This window comes from Xiphophorus couchianus, chromosome 16, assembly GCF_001444195.1.
Source record: "Xiphophorus couchianus chromosome 16, X_couchianus-1.0, whole genome shotgun sequence".
In the NCBI taxonomy this organism is placed as follows: Eukaryota; Metazoa; Chordata; class Actinopteri; order Cyprinodontiformes; family Poeciliidae; genus Xiphophorus; species Xiphophorus couchianus.
In genome coordinates, this window is record NC_040243.1 from 15,384,222 (window position 1) to 15,404,653 (window position 20,432).

The following is a 20,432-nucleotide window of genomic DNA, read 5'->3' on the forward strand; positions in this document are numbered from 1 at the left end:
TGGCAGCAATATAAGCATCTCCATCTTTTACGGGATCAAAACTTTTGAAGTTAGACACATCGTTGTTGCTTTTCTTCCACCTGAATGACACTTGTTTGGTGGTAAGGTTTTCAATGTAACAGACCAAGATCTGTTTCTCTCCATCTGACTCTGAGAGCAATGTTACATTGGGAGGAGAGGGAGCATCTAAGCACAAGACAAGAACAAGACAGACATAAGATTAAGACGTTTAAAATTTTTCCTGTCTGAGAAAATGTCTTTGAGGAAATGAAAGAAAACATGTACTGAAATGGAAGAATTGCATACATTTCTCTGGTACAGTTTTGTTTCCTGCTGGATGAGTCAGAGAACAAGTGTAGGACAAAGCATTTGATTTTGACACACTGATCACACTGACTCCAGTGAATCTGTTGTTGTCGTTTTGTTGAGGAAAAATATACTGCTGAGAAACCACTTGAGTGTTACTGGTACTGGTCCACTGGAATGTAGCACTTTTTGGAAAGAAGTCCTGGGCCAGACAGCCAAGAGTGATTGTATCTCCACTCCCAGGATCACATTGAGTTACTAGAAATAGAGATGGAGCTGCAGGTGTCACTGTAAAATAAGAGAAATGTTGAAGTTCAAATTTTCAACATACAGAAATAAAAATACATATTACAATAACAGATCTTAAATGCTACAATTCAGCTGCAAATAATTATTCAAACACTCTACACAGGTTTATATTTATGGTACCAACATTTAGATATTTTTGGAGAACACATAATATCTACCCCTACATTTTTGAAACAACTATTTTAAGTTTGAGTTCATCACATATCATAGTGTTTACCTTTTAAATCAAGGATTTGTCTGATGATGAAATAATTAGGTGTTTTGAAATGTTTCTTAAAAAAAAGTGAATGAACTGTTGAAATTTAATTTAACTATTAAGATGTAAAACAACATAAGGGAGAGGATTACGGTAAATGAAAAAAAAAAGAATTCTGACTTTGATCTCAAAATTCTGAGATTAATATCTGAATTAATTTTTTTTCAGTGGCCATAATTCTACTCTGTAACATGTAGTTAAATTAGTTTGACAATTAAACATCACTAAAACATGAAAATGTTGTTGTTATAGTCACAGACGCTGAAAGATAGAAACTTTTTTAGACATTTCTTTTTAACTTTATCTTTACAGTGAATGTTTGAAGTGCAACAAAGTACAAGATCATGCATCAGCTTTGAATTTCCAATTGCTAAATCTTTTACTTGAAATATTTTTAAACCGTCAAATTCTTATGATGAACACAATGGATATTCTCAAAATAAACTACATCGATCTGCCATTTTTTGTTTTTTTACTTGGTGACAATATTGATAAGATCAACACAACACCATGTAAGTTGCTGGTATATTTTAAGAAAAAAATCCCCACAACGAAAAAAATAGATATTTCAGATTATCTGAATGCAAACTGTGGCAGCAACAATTTCAACAGGTTATCTTGTCATTTTGCCAGAGATACTGCAACAAAATACACACTTTCTTTGATTTGCTTTTTCAGCCTTAATTTTTAAAGCATCATTCATTAACTAAATATCATAGATTGTTTTCCAAGTAACACAAGCTGCTTCTAAAAAAACTAACATTAAAAATCTAAAATAAAATACACACCTCCCTCCTATATTTTTCTTGATGGTAGGTTTTTCAGTATTATTTTTAACATATCAAGAAGTATAAATAAAATGATAGTGTTAATTGCTTATTACAAATTACAAATTGCAATTACAAAATATATAATAATATTTTTTATTCTAAAAAATACAATAGTAATTTTCTATTAACAAAAATTATTATTATATATTCTCATTATATATACTTTTTAAGGTTAATTAAATTGGCTCTTTGTTCCGCTTTGCAGAAAATGTCCAGTGTCTTTAGGAGACAATAACATGTGATCTTAATTGTCAAAGCATAGGTTTTTGCAGTTCTTTTTCTGCATAAACATTGCTTGAATTCATTATGTAACAGATTCCTATGTATTCCACACAAACCCATTGCTCATTTTCTAGAGTTCTAAAATTATAAAAATATCTAATATATTTGGATATTTTTGTACTAATTCATGCCACTTTAATTTCTTTTTAAGTATTCTGAAACAACAGACATTTTTTCCCCCCTGTGGAACTGTTCTATCTGTATAGATTTTAGCAAATTAAACCAACAAAACTCTATCAGCAAGCAGCCTCATTTAAAAAAACAAACAAAAAAAAAACAACTTAAGAAACAGCATTAGGTGATATTTGATTTAAAAATGACTTACCTGGAGATACTGTGACTTCAGTCCCTTTACCCCAGTAGTCAAAAGCATCACAGTGCTACATCTCCACTTACTGCTTGAACAAAAACCTGAAACACTAGAAAAACACATAGTAAACCAAGCAAAATTTCAAATATTTTAAAATGACAATAACTGAGACACTCACATCATCTGAGTACTTGTTTTCTGGTAATTCCTATTAATTCAGAGTTCACATAAAACTAAACTTTAAAACCAAAACACAGAGTCCCAATGTTTGAAATGAACTTAATGAACTTAAGTCAGCTTGAGTAAGATTAACTATTAGCTGATGAACGCTAGATATCATATTTATTATATATTTCAATGTGACATGTTTAACCATTTTATCATATTATCCATTAAGACACTTTTATCCATCAGGTTTTTGTATGAGTGTATATTACTGTGGCGCCACCCACACTACAGTAAACATTATGACAAAAACTCTCAAACAGGAGTTCTCAAGTGTAACAAGCATCACTGCGACTGAATAATTAAAAGAATGGAAAGAATTAAAACTAACAAAATATTACTTCACTGATTATTTTCCAAATTGATTTTTTTAAAGTACATTATACAGAGAATTATATGAGGTCCCTGAAATAATGTTTTATTGTAATTACAAAATAAATAAAATGAAATTTTCCATTGTGAGTGTAGTCATGGCCTCACTTTTAATAAGAGTTTAGGTATAAATTGGAAATATATTTGTATAGTATTAAAAGGAAATTGTAGGATAGTATGTTTGTATCATTAACACATTCTTATATAGTTACCTTGTATTCAGATAGTTTTATTTAATTTAAATTGTAAATTAAAGTTTTAATTTACAACTTAAATTCAGGTTTGTCACCTGAGCAGCCAGTCTGCTGAAAGTGAGTAAATAAGTCAATGCTCACAGTCATACAGTCAAACAGTCATATTTCTTTTCTCATGTACTCAGGTAAGAGTATATGGAAAAAAATGAAGAACTAATTTAATATGACCATCCGAGATTGCACATCACATGACTTTGCTTTTATGTAGAATCATGAAAGAACAAATTGTTAATGGTAAATGGCCCTCAGTTATATAGCAACTTATCAAGTCCCAGGACTACAATCAGTCATTCAGTCACTCATACTCACGTTGACACAATTGCCCTGGGGCAGACTGACAGAAGGGAGCTGCAACTCAGTCTGCACCTCTGGGTCCTGTGGCCACCAGCAGCAGGCCAGACAGGTGAAGTGTCACAACAATTTAGACAGACAGAGTGGACACTCAAAACCCATTTTCAAAACTCAAATAACTGCTAAAAACTTGGCCTAACTTGAGTATTTAATTTAATGTGTACTGCGTGGATGACTGTCTACTAGCTGGCAACAAGTTATTTAATCCCAGCTTCACATTTATTAAACAACCATGTGAAAAGACACATCCTGTGGTTGTGAAAAAGGTGTCAGTTTGTTTAAGAAAGGTCAGAACCTTAGCATTGAACAGAGATCACATTTAAGGAGAGAAAAACGATTGCAATTTGAAAGAGTGATCTGATGAGTCCATATTTACACTCTCCCAGATTGATGGCCCATCACTGATGGGTGCATCAGGGTGAGAAGAGAGGCAGATGAAGTGATGCACCCATCATGCCTAGTGTCTACTGTAGCAGCCTGTGTGGGCAGCATTATGATTTGCGGTTGCTGCACTTGGTCAGGTCCAGATGCAGCAACATTGATGTCTATCAATGGACTGTTTATTAAATAATGACACAGATGATAATGCCAAACTTCATGGGCTGAAGTTTGGCCAATCCATTTTCACCCATGAATTGGGTGAAAGGCCTTAACATCAGTGAGAATCTTTATGATGTTCTAGAGAAGGCTTTGTGCAGTGGTCAGTCTCTCATCACCAATACAAGGTATTGGTGAAAAATTAAAGCAACACTGGAAGAAAATAAATGTTGCTACACTGCAGAAGCAGAAATTTTTTTCTGGCCAGGCAGTGTATATCAAAGACGACAGATGTTCTTTCGAGGAAGTTTTGGTTTGACAGTTTCAGCTGAGGTCCCAGAGGTACAGACACACGTCAACAAAAGATGCTTAGAAAACTGTAGAAACTCCTGGAGCTAAACGATAACAGAAGCAGAGATGCACTAGCATAAGTAATACAAAGCTGCTTTTATGACAAAGCAACATATTCAACTATACTTTCTGAAGAAAATGACAATCTAATAATACATTGAAGTTGTGTTCAAGTTTTATAAAAGTTTATATTGAAAACAGTCAAAAGATACTTAGCAATAAAGGTAAAATATACATGCAATATTCCTCATAATTGTCTTAATACTTCTGACAAAAAAGTCTGAAATATTGTCCAGTGTATTATGTAATATTAAGAACATTACATAATATTCAAATATATTAATGATCATAAAAGTACAAAAAAGGCAAGAAACATCTAAAAAATATTACTATTATTATAACTATTATTATTATGTGCCAATTCACAACAAATTCTTTCTGAAGGCAGTTCAGTTCAATCACACATACAGCAATTGATGCTAGTTATCAAACAGTACATCATGTTAAGTTAATTAATAATTCAAATTAGTTTTAAAAGTTTTATGAGCAGATTGCACCAAGTCTTGTACTTGATTCATTCCTTCCTGACAAGTACGTAGAGACAGTAGACAATTACCCTCATCATGTTGTTGACTTTACAGCAATCTCTAATATTAAGCATGCATGTGGCAACAGTGGAGAGTAAAAACTCCTCTGTAGCAGCAAGAAATTTCCAGCAAAATGTGGCTCAATACATGTGGCCACCTGCTATGACTCACTGGGGATATGAGAAGGCAGAGCAGATACACAAAAAAGAAACAGAAGAACTGATATAGGATTGTTGTTAGGCTAATGAAAAGTAAAATGTTAATAGCAGGAAAGGGAGAATGGTTTGGGGTCTGTAACTGTAGAAACATTATTTTAGCCGATGACCTCCTATAGGAGGTTATCACAGCTGAACAAACCCTCGACAAGATGTAGTTTCTATGGAGAGAAAATAAAAAAAAACTGGGAGAAAACATAAAGTTAACAATTGAAATAGCAAATAATGCAAATTGGAGAGCAGTAGAATAAGAAAGTAAAACATCAAGGAAAGTTGTTTGATCACCAGCTGCCCAAGCTTCCTAGAATCGCATGTGCATTTGCAATTTGATATAAAGCACCTCTTCTTTTTGTAAAAGATAATTCATTTACACAATGTTCCTGCAAAATAAATAAGAGAAACTGAAACTAATCTAAACAAAGAGTTAGACACAGCAGAAGTGGTGACACAGGTGTCACTATAAAACAGAAAGGTTGACGTTTAAAGGTTTTACACAGAAATAAATATGCATATTGTAAAAAACGATTTTAAAGTCAGCAACAAAGCTACAAACAATCATTTAGTTACTTATGTATGTTTCTTTTAGATTAACTGTATACTCTATCACAGCTACTATTTCAACAACTTATTTGGTCATTTTATCTTTCAAATATCCAGCAAGACTGAAACGAAATTTTAAAAAGACACCTGATTGTGCCAAATATTAAACATTGGCTAAAAATTCCCAAATGTTTTTCAAATCACACCATTACTCAGGATTGAGTAATAGTCAACCCTGACTACAGTATAGTCTAAAACCTACTTCAAATACATAACATTCTCTAAAGTTTGTTTCATTTTTTGCTATTCTTCAATTGTTTTTACAACTAAGAAGTGTTGTCTATATGAATAATTCCTCAGAGCAAATTAGGGGCCTACGCAGAAGAAAAAGAACAGTTTTTAAAGACACACCATCACAAAACATACATTTTTAAGCTACAATTTTCAGATAAATATTTACATTATCAAATACTGTTGTGCCTAAACCTAATCAACATTATTGCTGAAACATTAGACAAAATGAAATATGACTAAGCAATAATGTTTTGACAATATTAAAAACATTTTAGATTTCGTGAATATTTTTTTTTTCTTTTCATATTAAGAAAACCTATTCCACAGTATCAGACATTAGACATTTTTTGCAGGTTTTTAGATAAACTGCAAAATGTTTGCCAGGAATAATAATTTATAAGTGATAACAACTAATATTAGGTAACAGATCATTATCATCATCATCATCATCATCATCATCATCAAAATAAAGTGTTTGCTCATTTGTTGGATCAGTCCTTCAACCACTTAAAACTAAATAAAACAACCATCTGTGTTAATTTATAGCACTTTCAAATGATGTTTTTAGCTATGTTGAAAGGATAGAAACACCTGATCTGTTCTGCCTCTAGAGATATTAGTAGATTACCTTGTCAAAATTTCAATATCATCAAGAGCTTAATTTTGAAAAGAAGCAAAACCTGAAAAAAAAACAGCCATAGCAATTATTTTGTATAAAATGTCTTACCTGAATATACAGAAACTTTAGTACCAAAAGTCAAAAACATCACAAGGCTGCATCTTCACTCACTACTTACACAAAAATCTGAAGAACTAGAAAAACAGTCAGTGATACTAAACAAACACATTTAATGTATAGAACACATAACAGTTGCAGGGACATAATATATACTCACACCATCTGAGTATATGTTTTAGATATCCACAACAAGTTAAAAGATCTTTAAAGCTAACAGTTTTAACAGTACACTAATAAGCTAAATGTAATTACTGATATGTAAACTTAAACCTATTTCATCATAAAATGTATGATGAGGTGCTATGTTAAGAAAGACATAAAGTAGCTATTTCATATTTCACTTTGAAATTTGATTTTAAAATGTTAATGGATTATAAATACAGGTTTTATTTACTGTAGGTTTTTGTATGAGTGTATATCATTGTGCTGCCCACCCCATAACACTACAACAAACCCTATAACAAAAACTTCATCACAGGATACTGAAGTGTAACAAGAATCTGGGTGTGAATATTTAAATGGTATCAAAGGATTAAAACTAAAAAATATTTAATTTCAATAAGAATAGGCATTTCTTTGATTTTAGCTTTAGTGAATATATTTTGAAGACATTATATACACATTATGTCTTACTCAACTAATAAAAAAAAACCATTTGTTACATTTTCAAAACATTAGGCATATTTAAACATATTTCATTCAAATCATTAATATGATTCTTGTCTCATTTAATTTTCTGTATTTATTGAAGAACTGCTTTACAAACTGGACAGTCAATATCCCAAGCCATTAAACGGGGCTTCTTGGATGTATAGTTCTTTGTTAGTTGGGAATACATAATTACATCTTTTAGGATGGAGTTGAACAGCATGAGTATAATGATTATATGACTAGTTTTACAAGTTTTAAAATTAAATACCTGGAAAAAACTATGATAACAGATTTTACTTTGCATTAAATGTTTCATAAAGATTTTTGAAGTGTTGATGGAAATTTCTTTAATCAATCAATTAATCATGTTTATTTCTATAGCGCATTTCAGCAACAAGGCAGTTCATAGTGCTGTACATCATAAAACCAAAAAAATACAAACTCATAAAAGACACCACACAGTCAATAATTGAGAAAACCAGTAAAAAATCTATTTTATCAAGTGCCATTGTTGAATTCGTAATTCTTTGTGAACTACATATTTAAAATGTAATGGGATGTCTCTTTCACTTACTTTTATGTAGATAATAGGTCTCATTAGCATTTAGATTTTTGCTTTCTTTATTCTGATCTGTTCACTTAGTCTTTTTTGATCCATTTTTTCCTACCATTTTTCCACTTGTACAGGCTAGCATAATAATACTGAAACATTTTTTTGATTTAAATGTTCAAAAGTACCCATTCTTCGGGCTGCATGTATTACCCACACTAATCACTCAAGACCAATGTTTGTCAGATTATACAAGACAGTTCTTACCTATATTCTTTTACAACATTACACTACTGATGAAGTGTTAATGTTTTACATAATGAAATTCTTTTTAGCTCTCTTGCATATTTCTTAGTTTTGCATTTTTATTTATTAGGTTTATTTGATAGGGAAAAACAGACATTAATGTAGACACACTGTACAAAGCAGCAGTTCCATACCTGTAGCATAGTGCTTATAACTAAGCTAATTTGCAGCATTTGTACCTTTATGAGCTTTTCTAAGCAGCATAATATTAAGCTAAAGAGCTCTACATTTTCAAGAGATTTCTTAATAGTTTATCAGTCTGAAAACTTGTAGAGCTTTATAGCTTCTATCTAAAACACAAATTAGTCTGTCTTTTTGTATGCTTATATGTGCTTATATATAGAGTAAAATCTGTTTTCTGATATTCAAAGGTGTTGTCAGAAATGATAACACCTCTGAGTTGTGTGAACAGATTTTCAGGAGTAATTTCATTTGAAAAGTTCAATCATATTGTTTTCCCAGGGTTTTTGTAGGGGTGTGTTTTATTGTGGCCCCATAGTAGTCATCACCACAGATAACTCTAGCACAAAAACACACTCTTCTTTTCACTAGAGAGGAGGTGGACCTACCACAGTAAAGAGGTAAGTGAAAAAAAAAGGAATAGCAGCAATTTAAGTTTTTCTACTTATTTTTAGTAAGATATTTTAAAATGTTTTATACGACAGTGTTGAATGTTTTTGATAAATTAGAATTTTGCTACCTAACCAGCCAGTGCATTTTGCAGTGACATTCGAATAATGTTACCAGGTAATATTTAAACTGCAACATGTCCTTTGATTAAATTTATGCCCTCTTTTTTAACAGCAGTATGACAGTAAATGACCTGGCAGGCAAAGCTGTTTTTGTATAGCATGTTGTTGAAGAATTTTCTTCATAGATTATTAAAAACATAAATGTAATTTACCAGCAATTATTAGCTAATTTTGAATATGCAAGAAACATCTGTCATCTGACACTAGACTATTTACACAACAAATATATTACACTTCTCTCACAAACTACATGTACATTTACCAACATAAATAGTTTGAATTACTGCTCCATAATATGTGCACTTTTTGCTAAAGAAAGTTCACATTCAAGATCTTTTGGAAGGACCTATAAACTAGTAAACTAGTTTAACTATGGACACTTTGTTTCTATCACAGAAGGAAACATTTTTTGCTAATTATTAAGATATGTTTTTTTAACAGATCATGGATTAAGTTGTGATCAGTTTGAATATGTTGAAATATATGTGCAAAAGTATTATTGTTAAACTTCTGCATATGCTACATGGTTACTTAAAAAGGATGCAGACTGCACAAATTCACCACATTTTTACAGTTGAAACCCAGATATGTAAGGATGAGAAACTGTCGTACACCAAATATACAAATTACAGATTATAAAAATATATATATGCTATTTTTTAGTAGGTGTGTGGCTCATGTTAACAATGACTGTCTGTAGAAATACCAGAAAAAATTGCGTACTTGAGCTAAAGATTGGGCGTCTTTTTCACCTGAACTTGTATCAAGAAAACTCTTCTCTGTACCAGTTTATTTAGATAATTTCTAGTAAAGCAGTATTCCATACATGCTACAATAAGCATTCAGTAACAATAGCCTTCACAATAAATTTACATACACAAAGTTTTGAGTAATTATTACAATCACTGTGATTAAATGCCAATCTGAGGTTGCTTGTATTCAAAGTTTTCAGCTGAAATCCTAGATGCTCCCCTGAGTGTGTTCAACCTGGGTCTCACGACTTCAACACCTCCAAACAATTAAAGAAGGCAGTCAGAATTATCTAACAAAGACTGGATTTACAGTAGGAAGAGCAAACAACGGGGAGTACTGTGGCAACATATCAATTATAGCATGTAAAGAATACTTTTTGAATACAAACACTCAAAGCATTTCTGTAGACTTTTTGTTCATTTGTAGCTCAAAGCAAAGGTTTTTCCAGGAGCAGAGAGATAATTCAGTGTTCAGAGTTAAACTAATGAGTCAAGACATAATTTTCTGTCTCAAAAATCCACCAGTTTGGATTAATGTACAAAATTAAAACGTTTTGGGGGATAACAAGAAGCAAAATTTTAATTCCTTGTATGTCTAGTACATGTACATATGATGAATTGACAATAAAATACTCTTTGACTTTGAAGTAGTTTACAATTTTGGAAATAAACCATAATACAACTCAAGTAAAAAAAGAAAATAAATAAAAAAAAAAATCTTAATATGATTGTAGTGAACTACAAAATGCAATCTCAAATAAGGGCATAATAAAAAGTATATTTAATTAAGGGTGATTTGTAGTCTCAATGGAGCACATACTGTATATTATAACTTATTGAATATTACTGTAAATGAGAGAGGACTTTAAATTCCCCTTAGGTGTGAGCTGTTGATGATTGTGCATGATTGTGTGTCTCTGTCTTCCCCTGTGATGAGCTGGTGATGTGTCCAGGGTGTCCCCGCCTCTCTGACAATGACCACTGAAGATGGAGACCACTTCCACCTCAACCCTGCATCAACAGGTGGGTATAGATAAGGGATGGACAGATATAAAAGTAAAAACATTTGTTTATACCCCATCCTGCAAGTTTAAAACAAGAACTAAATGAAAGGCTTCAGCATGTATATGTATGGCATTTTCTGACCAGCTTTGGCCGATAGCTGCTTTTTGCTCGTATGTGGGGTTTTTTTGGTCCAAAAAAGATCCAACTGTTCTGTGACAACTGTTAGGTTCATTTTAAGTATTTGTCTCATTAAGGATTTTTAGGTGGTAGGTTTATGTACAGGCTTTTAACCGACTTCAGTCACTGTGAGTTTCGAGTACAGTAATAAACAGCAGAATCTTCAGTTTTTAGACTGTTCATCTGCAGATACACCTGCTGTCTGTTGTTGTCCCTGGAGATGCTAAAACGACCTTGGACTGACTGAGAGTAATGCTGGCTGCCCCGAGTTTCAGTAGCGACCCATTCTGGACCTTTTCCCGGAGCCTGTCTGACCCAGTCCATCCAGTGGCTACTGAGTGTGAAACCAGAACCTGTACAGGTCAGTTTGTGGGACTCTCCAGGTCTTTTAATCACTGATTCAGACTGTGTCAGAGTCTGACCATCAGCACCTGTCAGAGCACAGAACAGTTTATGTATGTAAGTTGGTGAACAGCATAAAACACACATCAGTTATATTCTTTACCTGCACAGAAAATAAAAATAAGCAACAATGGTGCCCTCAAGTCCATCATATCTTCCTCAGTTTTCTGTTCTCTGCCAATTATTTCATGGTCAAATAAGTAGAGGCAGAACAGATTTACATTTTGCATTAACTCCTCCCAAAACCAAACAGAGAGGGTAAGCAGACTTTAGTTTATGTATAGCTTATAGGTTGTTATGTTACTGATATTTAGTTTGGTCACTGTACTCAAACATTTTCTGGCAAAATACAAAAAATAAGAAATATTGTCAATTTAAAAATATAAACAAATCTGAAACCTTGCAGCTACAGAAAAATATAAGATTGTTCAAGACTTGCAGGCCATTTTTTAAATTATATCTCAAATTAACATGTGTTCAAGAAAACAAGTTTTTTTATTATTCAAATGTCATAAAGGACTTCTTATTGAGCGTTTGAGGCTTGGAGATTCTTAGATAGTGAAAGTACAATTAGTATTTATTGTTTCTTCTGTTTGCAAATACATGCTCAAAGATCAAATCATATAAGATAAGATAATAAAAACCTGTAAGAGTAGTCTAAAAAACCTTTTTTTTTTTTCTCCAGCTCTGACTTGGGAAGTATTGCACCTTGTTCTCAGCACATTCTGAGCGAATCTTTTTATCATATCAAGGAATATGAAGTATGTGTGTTGCAGTTTAAGAGATTTGTGCATACAATTCATTTATATATTGAAGTACAAAATTTCCAGCTAAGTCAGAAAGAACTTTGTTCTAGTTCTCAGGAAAATAACAAATTGGTCAGTTGTTGTGATTGGCGTAGACAATTTGAAGTGGCCAAACCAGCATCCTAGCAGACATACTGTAAATGATGCCATTCACTATTATGTGTTTACAGCTCTTCTCAAACCAGCAAACATAAAGCAACTGAATTGATACTCTGACAATTTAAATGGGCATATTGGGAAAAAAAATTGTGATGTAATTCATACTGTAAAATATTTATTATTTAATTATGACAGCATTATTTGTTAAAGCCATACAATAAAAAATCATCGTCAAAGTCATATTCAACTGCTATTTTGATTCTGAAGTCAAAAACTTCATAAAGGGTCCATTAATTTTGAAAACCTTTTTAACATTACTATGTATCTTTATCAAGTGAAATATTTTCTTTACATAAGTAAATAACTTTTTCTTTTAAAATAATTAAGGGGGCAAAATGCTTGTGTCAAGCCTAACACTAAAGCACTCGCGCTGCAAATCGTCCCTGCAATAAGAGAAAACTAAAAGCAAATTCTGCACCAAAAGACAAACTGTTTGAAACATATAACTTATTTGCATGCTTCTTTTTATCAACAAATTATATGGCTGTAAATATTTGCAATTTTCATATGTGCTATCACTTTCTTCTCTAATTTTCCTAAGCTGAGGCATACGTTGGTTTATTTGCAGTGCGAGGGCTCCCCCTCTGGTGTCTTTGAGACCTCAGGGATTTTTGTTTGGTCGTCTGATGTTTTGTGTTATGGTGCGGTCTCTTGCACAGAAATACACAGCAGTGTCTTCAGACTGCATGTTCTGGCCTTTAAGAGTCACTGTGTTCCTGGAGGAGTCTATGTCAATACTGAACTTATTTTTCAGTGAATCTTTGTAGGATGTAGATGAGCCAACTCTGCATCCAAACCACTCCAGTCCCTTCCCTGCTGCCTGTCGGATCCAGCAGGTCCAGTAGCTCGTAACAGAATAAGATACCTGACAGGTGATGGTGAGAGGCTGACCTGGATGCACATTTACAGAGTCCGGCTGTGTCAGCTGTTCACAAATCACACCTGTTGGATGAAAAACATGTCTTAGTGGCAGTGATAAAATAGATCTGTTGGTTATGACTAATGCAGAGTTACTCACAGGATCCAGCTGCCAACAGCAGCAGAAGAGCTAAAGGAGACATGTTGTGATTTGGAAGTGTCTCCACTCCCAGCTGATATAATTTATAAATATACGAGAGGAAGGAGGGGCTCAGTGAGTTTGCATAAAACCAAACAAGCCGTTTCTATCAGTAGTGGTTTAATGAAAGTGAGCTGTAATTTTGGGTTGTTACATGCCACATGCATAAACATCCACTCACACTGTACACTTTTAAACTAAATAAAATGTTATTGCAATTTTAACGTATTAATGACCACTGCATGTCAGGAAGTCAGAAACCACAGCAGCTGTTCTTTCTGAGGCGTGTTTTTATGTCTTTGTGTTAACATAAGTTGTGTTATCTTACCACATCTTCCTGTCACCTGTGGGTCAATGGGATTCGTAATTTAGATGAATCTCATTTCAATATTGAAAGTCATCAAAAATTGGGAAAAATTACATGTATGACTATTTCTCATTTTTAGAAGTTTAAGCTCTCAGGAATACAAAAAGAAAAAAAAACATGTCTCTCATGATAATGTTGAAACTGTTTAAACAGTTTAAGGATTAATACCATCCATTCATTTATCCATCCACTGTGTTGGCTCATACCTGCAGGGTAACTTATGTAACTAAGACTTGTTGCTTAAAAACTTTTAATAGCTCTAAGTCTTTACAATGTCTTACATGATAAGAGCTATAACTGACCACTGGATAAATTTGTGGCATATTTAAACCACAAACAAACTATTTCTGTACCAAAGTTAGACTTCTTATCTGTGCCATGTTTAAAATATGAATCTAAATATCATTTAGTGAATATTAAAGTGAGAGTTAGAAAAAAAGAACAGTCTTAACATTTGTTTTTCTGATTTTGTTTTGTTTTGTTTTTCCGTTTTTTTAAAATTAGTGTAATGAACTAGAAGATTTCCTCCTAAATGGGATAAAAGTAATAAATGACTTTGAAAATTACTTTGTGATTTTGTACAGCCACTGAATCAACTTCAGTCACTGTGTCTCTCTAGCGCAATAATAAACTGCAGAATCCTCAGCAGATAAACTGTTCATCTGCAGATACACCTGCTGTCTGCCGTTGTCTCTGGAGATGGTGAACCGACCTTGGACTGACTGTGAGTAGTACTTGCTACTGCCTCCACAATCAGCAGCAACCCACTCCAATCCTTTCCCAGCAGCCTGTCTGACCCAGTGCATGCAGTAGCTGCTGAATGTGAATCCGGAGCCTGTACAGGTCAGTGTGTGGGATTCTCCAGAGATTTTACTGACTGATCCAGACTGTGTCAGAGTCTGACCATCAACACCTGAAAACACAATCATTAAGTTAAATCTCTGTTTGCAGACAATTCCCTTAATACTGACCCAAGTTATGGAAGCGTTTTCTCACCTGCCACCCAAATAATAAAAATAAGTAGTACTAATCTATGATCCATTCTGCTTAATTATGTTGTTTGTTCTCAGGCAACCTCTTCAGTTGTATAAATAAGGCCAAACATTTTGCATTAACCCCTCCTGAGAAAAGGGAGGAACTGAGATCAGTGGTAAACTCCCAGTCTTGCTTGGAACTACAGTAGATGTTTGATGAAGTAGATCAGTAAATATAGAGAAAGGATGAACTGCACAACTGATGGAGTGAGGGCACCTCTTCTGAAACTATTCAGAATATTTTGACTGGTTTCTGCATGTGTTGTTACTGTATGCTGCCTCACGCTGTAATACTAAAGTGTAAGGTTGGATAAATTTGTTCATTTAGAGTTGCTGTTTTGTCAAAGGTGTTCAAATTGTCACAAAACCTATTTTTTTTTTTGTCTAGTGAATCTTTGCTGTATAAAGCTCAAGTGTACTTCACCATAATCCGCTCCAGATCTTTTGCTTCAATTCTGATTCAAGCTGTGCAGTAGCTGCTGAGAGAGTCCTTACAACTGAGGCTCATGCAACTTTCCTGTACAGGAGTGGAGATTAATGATTCAGGTTTGGGATCACAGAACCTGGATTCTAAGTTGAAAATGATCTCTCTGTATAGTGAAGTTTTCTAGAACTAAATGTATGGTTTTGTATTTGAAAGCTGGGGCAAATTGAAAATTGGATAATGTAACAAGACAATGTTCAAAAGCCATTCACTAAATAAAACACCAGAAATGCTGAAAAAAGAAACAAACTGAGGCAGTTGTGTAAAAATGCAAATTTGAGACAGTTTTTCTTTAAGTTGATCTAAAAACACATTTTTATACAAAAGTAGCCTATTACTTTAAGATGCTAAAAAAGCTTCTTCAAGCTTTTCAATTTGCAGCAATGTTCCCTCACACACAGCTTTAACATTAGCACAGTTTCATGTTTTTTGTACAGCTGCTAAACTATTTTCAGTCACAGTGTGGCTGCCGTGCACAATAATAAACAGCAGAATCTTCAGCCTTCAGATTGTTCATCTGCAGATACACCTGCAGTTTGCTGTTGTCTCTTGAAATGGTGAAGCGGCCTTGAACTGATGGAGAATCGTATTGGGTGCTACCACTGGGGTTACTTATGTATGCAACCCACTCCAGTCTTTTTCCAGGAGCCTGTCTGATCCAGTCCATCTCATAGTTGCTGAATGTATACCCAGAGCCTGTACATGTCAGCTTGTGAGATTCTCCTGGCCTCTTCACCACTGGTTCTGATTCAGTCAAAGTCTGACCATCAAGGCCTGTCAAATCAGGGAAAGAAAACATGCACACACTCCTGTCAGTAACACAAATCTTATTCTTGTCATGTGAAAATCTGTGAAAACCTTCACCTGTCCAGTAGATTAAAAGAAGCAGCCCTGTCCTGTAGTCCATCATGCTAACTTGTGTGTTAACTCTTTTCTGACATTTATCCTGCAGTCATAAATAAGCAGGGATACATTTGCGTTTTGCATTAACTCCGCCTTACGCCGCTGTGTGTTGCGCAGAGAGTGGCTGAAAACACCAGGGAGAAAAATTGTGTGACAAATATTTAAAAGAGTAAAAAAAAAAAAAAAAAATTAAATTGAGTGCCTGGATGTTGTTTACCAGAAACAAATACAAGCTGTAAAACATGCTTAAAGTCATTTTTAAATTTGCTGAGCATCTGTTTGCTTGTTTTGGTTTCTACTTGGAGTAATAAAGACATATAAGTTCAAATTTTCTCTTTGCTCTTTCCTACACCATGTGAATGGTAGCAAAAGATAAAATTAAATTATTTTTTTTTTACAATGGGTATATAAATGTTCTGTGCTCCACAACTACAAGAGAGAGAGATTAAATACCATTAACCACTGAACTGCCAGACAGGTTAAACCTCAAACTATCATGGTGTCTCAAAGTTTTATTAACTTGCTATAATGACTGAATCTATGACTTTGTAAATTTATTTTGTATTTTTCTATGTTGCTTTTTTCTAGGATGAAGGTGGAGGATTTTGTGCAGCTCTTCACGCTGTTTTTTTCACTGTGTGTGTCTAGCACAATAATAAACAGCAGAATCTTCTGTTTTCAGGCTGTTCATCTGCAGATACACCTGTTGTCTGCTGTTGTCCTTGGATATGGTGAATCGGCCTTGAACTGACGGAGAGTAGTATATTAGACTGCCATCATTTCTGATATAAGCAACCCACTCCAGTCCTTTTCCTTGAGCCTGTCTGACCCAATGCATGCTGTAGCTACTGAATGTGTATCCAGAGGCCGTACAGGTCAGTTTGTGGTTTTCGCTTGGCCTCTTTATCACCGACTCAGATTGAGTCAGTGTCTGACTAACAACACCTGTAAAGTTAAAAATAAAAATTTAGCAAAACATTAGGCTTGAATGTAAACATCTCAAAAGTCTCTGAAAGTGAAGAAAATTTATTTACAAGCCAAGCAGAAGGATAAAAACACCAGCCCTTCCTTGCAGTCCATCATGTGAACTTTGATCACTGCTCTCTGTCACCATCTACAGTCATATAAGTATTAAAAGTGACTGAATTTTTGCATTGACTCCTCCTCAAACAGTAGAACAAAACATCAATCAATCAAATTGAGGAATCGTCTGGTTAAATATTTGCTTATTAACTAGTCGCGAGACATTTCAGAATGTAAAAAAAAATACATCATGGACATTTCTTAAGTGAAGAAAAGCTGACTTTGTGAGGAACTAAAACTTTGACAGCGGTCAAAGTTTTAAGAGATTTTCTGAATCTCCGTGAAGTAAATGTTTTAGTTAGTCTTGTTACCGTCATATACATTCCTTTCTGTTTTACAGAAAATATTTGGGAGAAAATGTTATTCCTTCTGCACACAACATGACTTCAAATATAAGACTTGTGAATTAATGAAGATGTTTGCCTGTAGTCTTTATTTGTGCAAAAAAATAAAAAGTAAAATAAAATCAAACATATCTGCTGCGACACATTTTCATCTTATTAAATGATTTTGGAAATAAAAATATTTCATTTACTCCTAAAATAAAACAAATATCTAATTAGTGTTTGCCATATAACTCAAGCAAAACAGCAGCACTGTATTTTATTGCATTGACTGCCCTCTAGTGTTCAAAGATGCGAAACTGCAAAGCATATGGTCATACCACAACTTATAGTTTGTGTGTTTGTGTTATATTTTAGTTTGCTCTCTAAATATAATCATCTAAGATCTCTTTTTATCATTTAAATGAAACAAACTCTGGAAAAACTGCACTACGGTTCAGTTTTCAGACACAATGTGCATAAAAAGTGTAATTACAAGTTTTCAACAAACCAAAACACAAATATAACAATAATGAAAACAACAATAATTGATCTTCAAGCCAGAACAGAAAAACCTTCAGGCATTGTCTAAAACAATGTATCTTTTTTTTTTCTTGCCCCAGCTTGAAAGTGCCATCGTGTTTCATACCCATAAAATGTATTGTTTTTTATGTATTAAAATACAAAATAATACAACACATTCTCACTCCTGACTCATCATATATTGACGAGTCGGGACGATTTCTGACCATGCGTCACATATTGATGCGAAGGCTACCCCACGCGTCAACATGTGACGCCGACGGACCTTCCCCTGCGTCAATATATGACGAGTAGGGAGTGAGAATGGGTTGCATATTGTGATAAAAAATTATACATTTTTCCTGTGTCTACAGGATCTTTCAATGCAGACTTAAACTGTAGGTATTCCAAATCTTTCTTTCCACTTACACTTTTATCCGTGCATATACCCATCTGTTTTATGTTTCTCAAAATTTCAGTAAAAACTTAAGACAGGGAATCATGGTGACTGAAAGAAAAGGGAGGGTTTTTTTTGTTAATTCCTTAGTAGACTTTATTTTATTTCTACAGAAACATAGACTTTCCACACAGTGCATTCTTTTAAGCCAATAGAAAACGTGTTTTCAAAGCATCACACGCTTCATTGCCTCTCATAGATATTATTGTTTGTCAGTTTTTGTACAGCTTTGTAGAGTTTTGTGTCACTGTGTCTCTCTTGCACAGTAATAAACTGCAGCGTCTTCTGGTTTCAGACTCTTCACTGTCAGAGAAACTGTGTTTTGCGAAGTGTCTTTGGTGATTGAAAATTGGCCTTGGAAACTCTGGGCAAATATAGTGCCAGTGCCACTGTCAATGCGTCCAATCCATTCTAGTCCTTTTCCTGGTTTCTGACGAATCCAGTGGAGCCAAGCCAGAGACAATCCCTGTACTTTACAGGACAGAGTGACTGAGTGTCCTGGTCTCTGGACCACTGGCTCAGAGGAGGTGAGGGACTGACCCCGAGCAGCTGCAACAAACACAAAGTTTTGACAAATGCAGACATCACCGGAAGCTTTTTCTTTTTTTCTCAGCTGGGTAGAGTTAACTCACCTGAAATAACAGCTAAGAGGAAAATACTTCCTGTGACTATCATGGTTACAGTTTAGATTTCAAATGCGAAAGCTGTTCTGGTGAAAATATATAGGACAAGCAGACATGGGTGGAGAGTTTGGATTTACATATCTTTCTATGAGTACATGGCTTATAAAAACCTATATGAGAGGATAAAATTTAATTTTCAGAAAGAAGAAATGCAAAACATCACTAATACAGTGGTAAATAATAGAGAAATATATGTTTTAAAGTTTGAACAATGTTTTAGCACAAGTTATGCCTCTCGATATGCATAAGCAAAAGCTTAAGTTTGATGAGTTTGATTGATGAATGTCACTAAATTCAGATGAGCAACATTTTGAATACTTTTTACTGAATTCAAAGCTGATCATAAGAAATGAGTGAGAAGTGAATGTCTCTATAGTCATAAATGTCAGAAAGCCTGATGCTGAACTTTACTGTCTCCTCAAATTCAAAGCCATAGCTGCTTTTATGGTTTATTTAGTAAAAATGTAACTTTAACTTGTGTTCAGTGTGAATACATTACTATAACTGAGATATGCAACAATCTTTTTTTTTTTTCCAACGGACCTAAGAAGACTTTTGGACAGTTTTTGAAATATTTATATTTACCATAAATATACCAGTTGTTCAGATTAATGTATGTCACTTGAGTTTTGATCTGAGGAACTTGGTCCCATGTGTTGCATATTTAATGAAATTGGTATCATAATTTTACAAACAAAACAAAACAAAAAAAAAACTAATTACATTTGCCGTATAAAAACCTCCACTACTGCACTGAAAACTAATTTTTCAACAATCGAAATTACTGTGCTTATGTATTTCATGACAACATAAAAAATAAAAATCAATTAAACAAAATTGTGGGTAGTAACGTTTATTTTTGATCTTATAATTATTTTTAAAGCTATTTATCACTGAACAATTAATCACTCATTTTGCTATCCATCCATCCATCCATTTTCTAACACCATTGTCCCTAATGGGGCCAGCATTGTAAATTATTGTGTAAATTTACTATGTGACTTATTCACCAAAATATAATATTGTAAAGAAAGATCAAACAGACTGCTATAAGGAGAAAATCAAATGCTTTGTGTGGCTGGTGTAAACAGAGGAAGTAGTTTTTGTCTGACTTTTGTGATACTTTGCCTCACTGTGTCTCTCCGAGCGCAGTAATACACCGCTGAGTCCTCCGTCTTCAGACTGTTCATCTGGAGATAGA

The 20,432-nt window shown here is 33.8% G+C and overlaps 1 protein-coding gene and 1 gene segment (V, D, J or C); both read right to left on the bottom strand.

Annotated features, from left to right (window-relative positions):
* LOC114159458 (uncharacterized) overlaps positions 1 to 20,432 on the bottom strand; it is a 259,878-nt gene that overhangs the window by 35,223 nt on the left and 204,223 nt on the right. The window lies entirely within an intron of this gene.
* On the bottom strand, positions 12,912 to 13,983 carry LOC114159469 (immunoglobulin heavy variable 3-74-like). The segment is given in 2 exon segments: positions 12,912 to 13,260; positions 13,337 to 13,983. Coding segments are annotated over 2 exon segments (384 nt in total).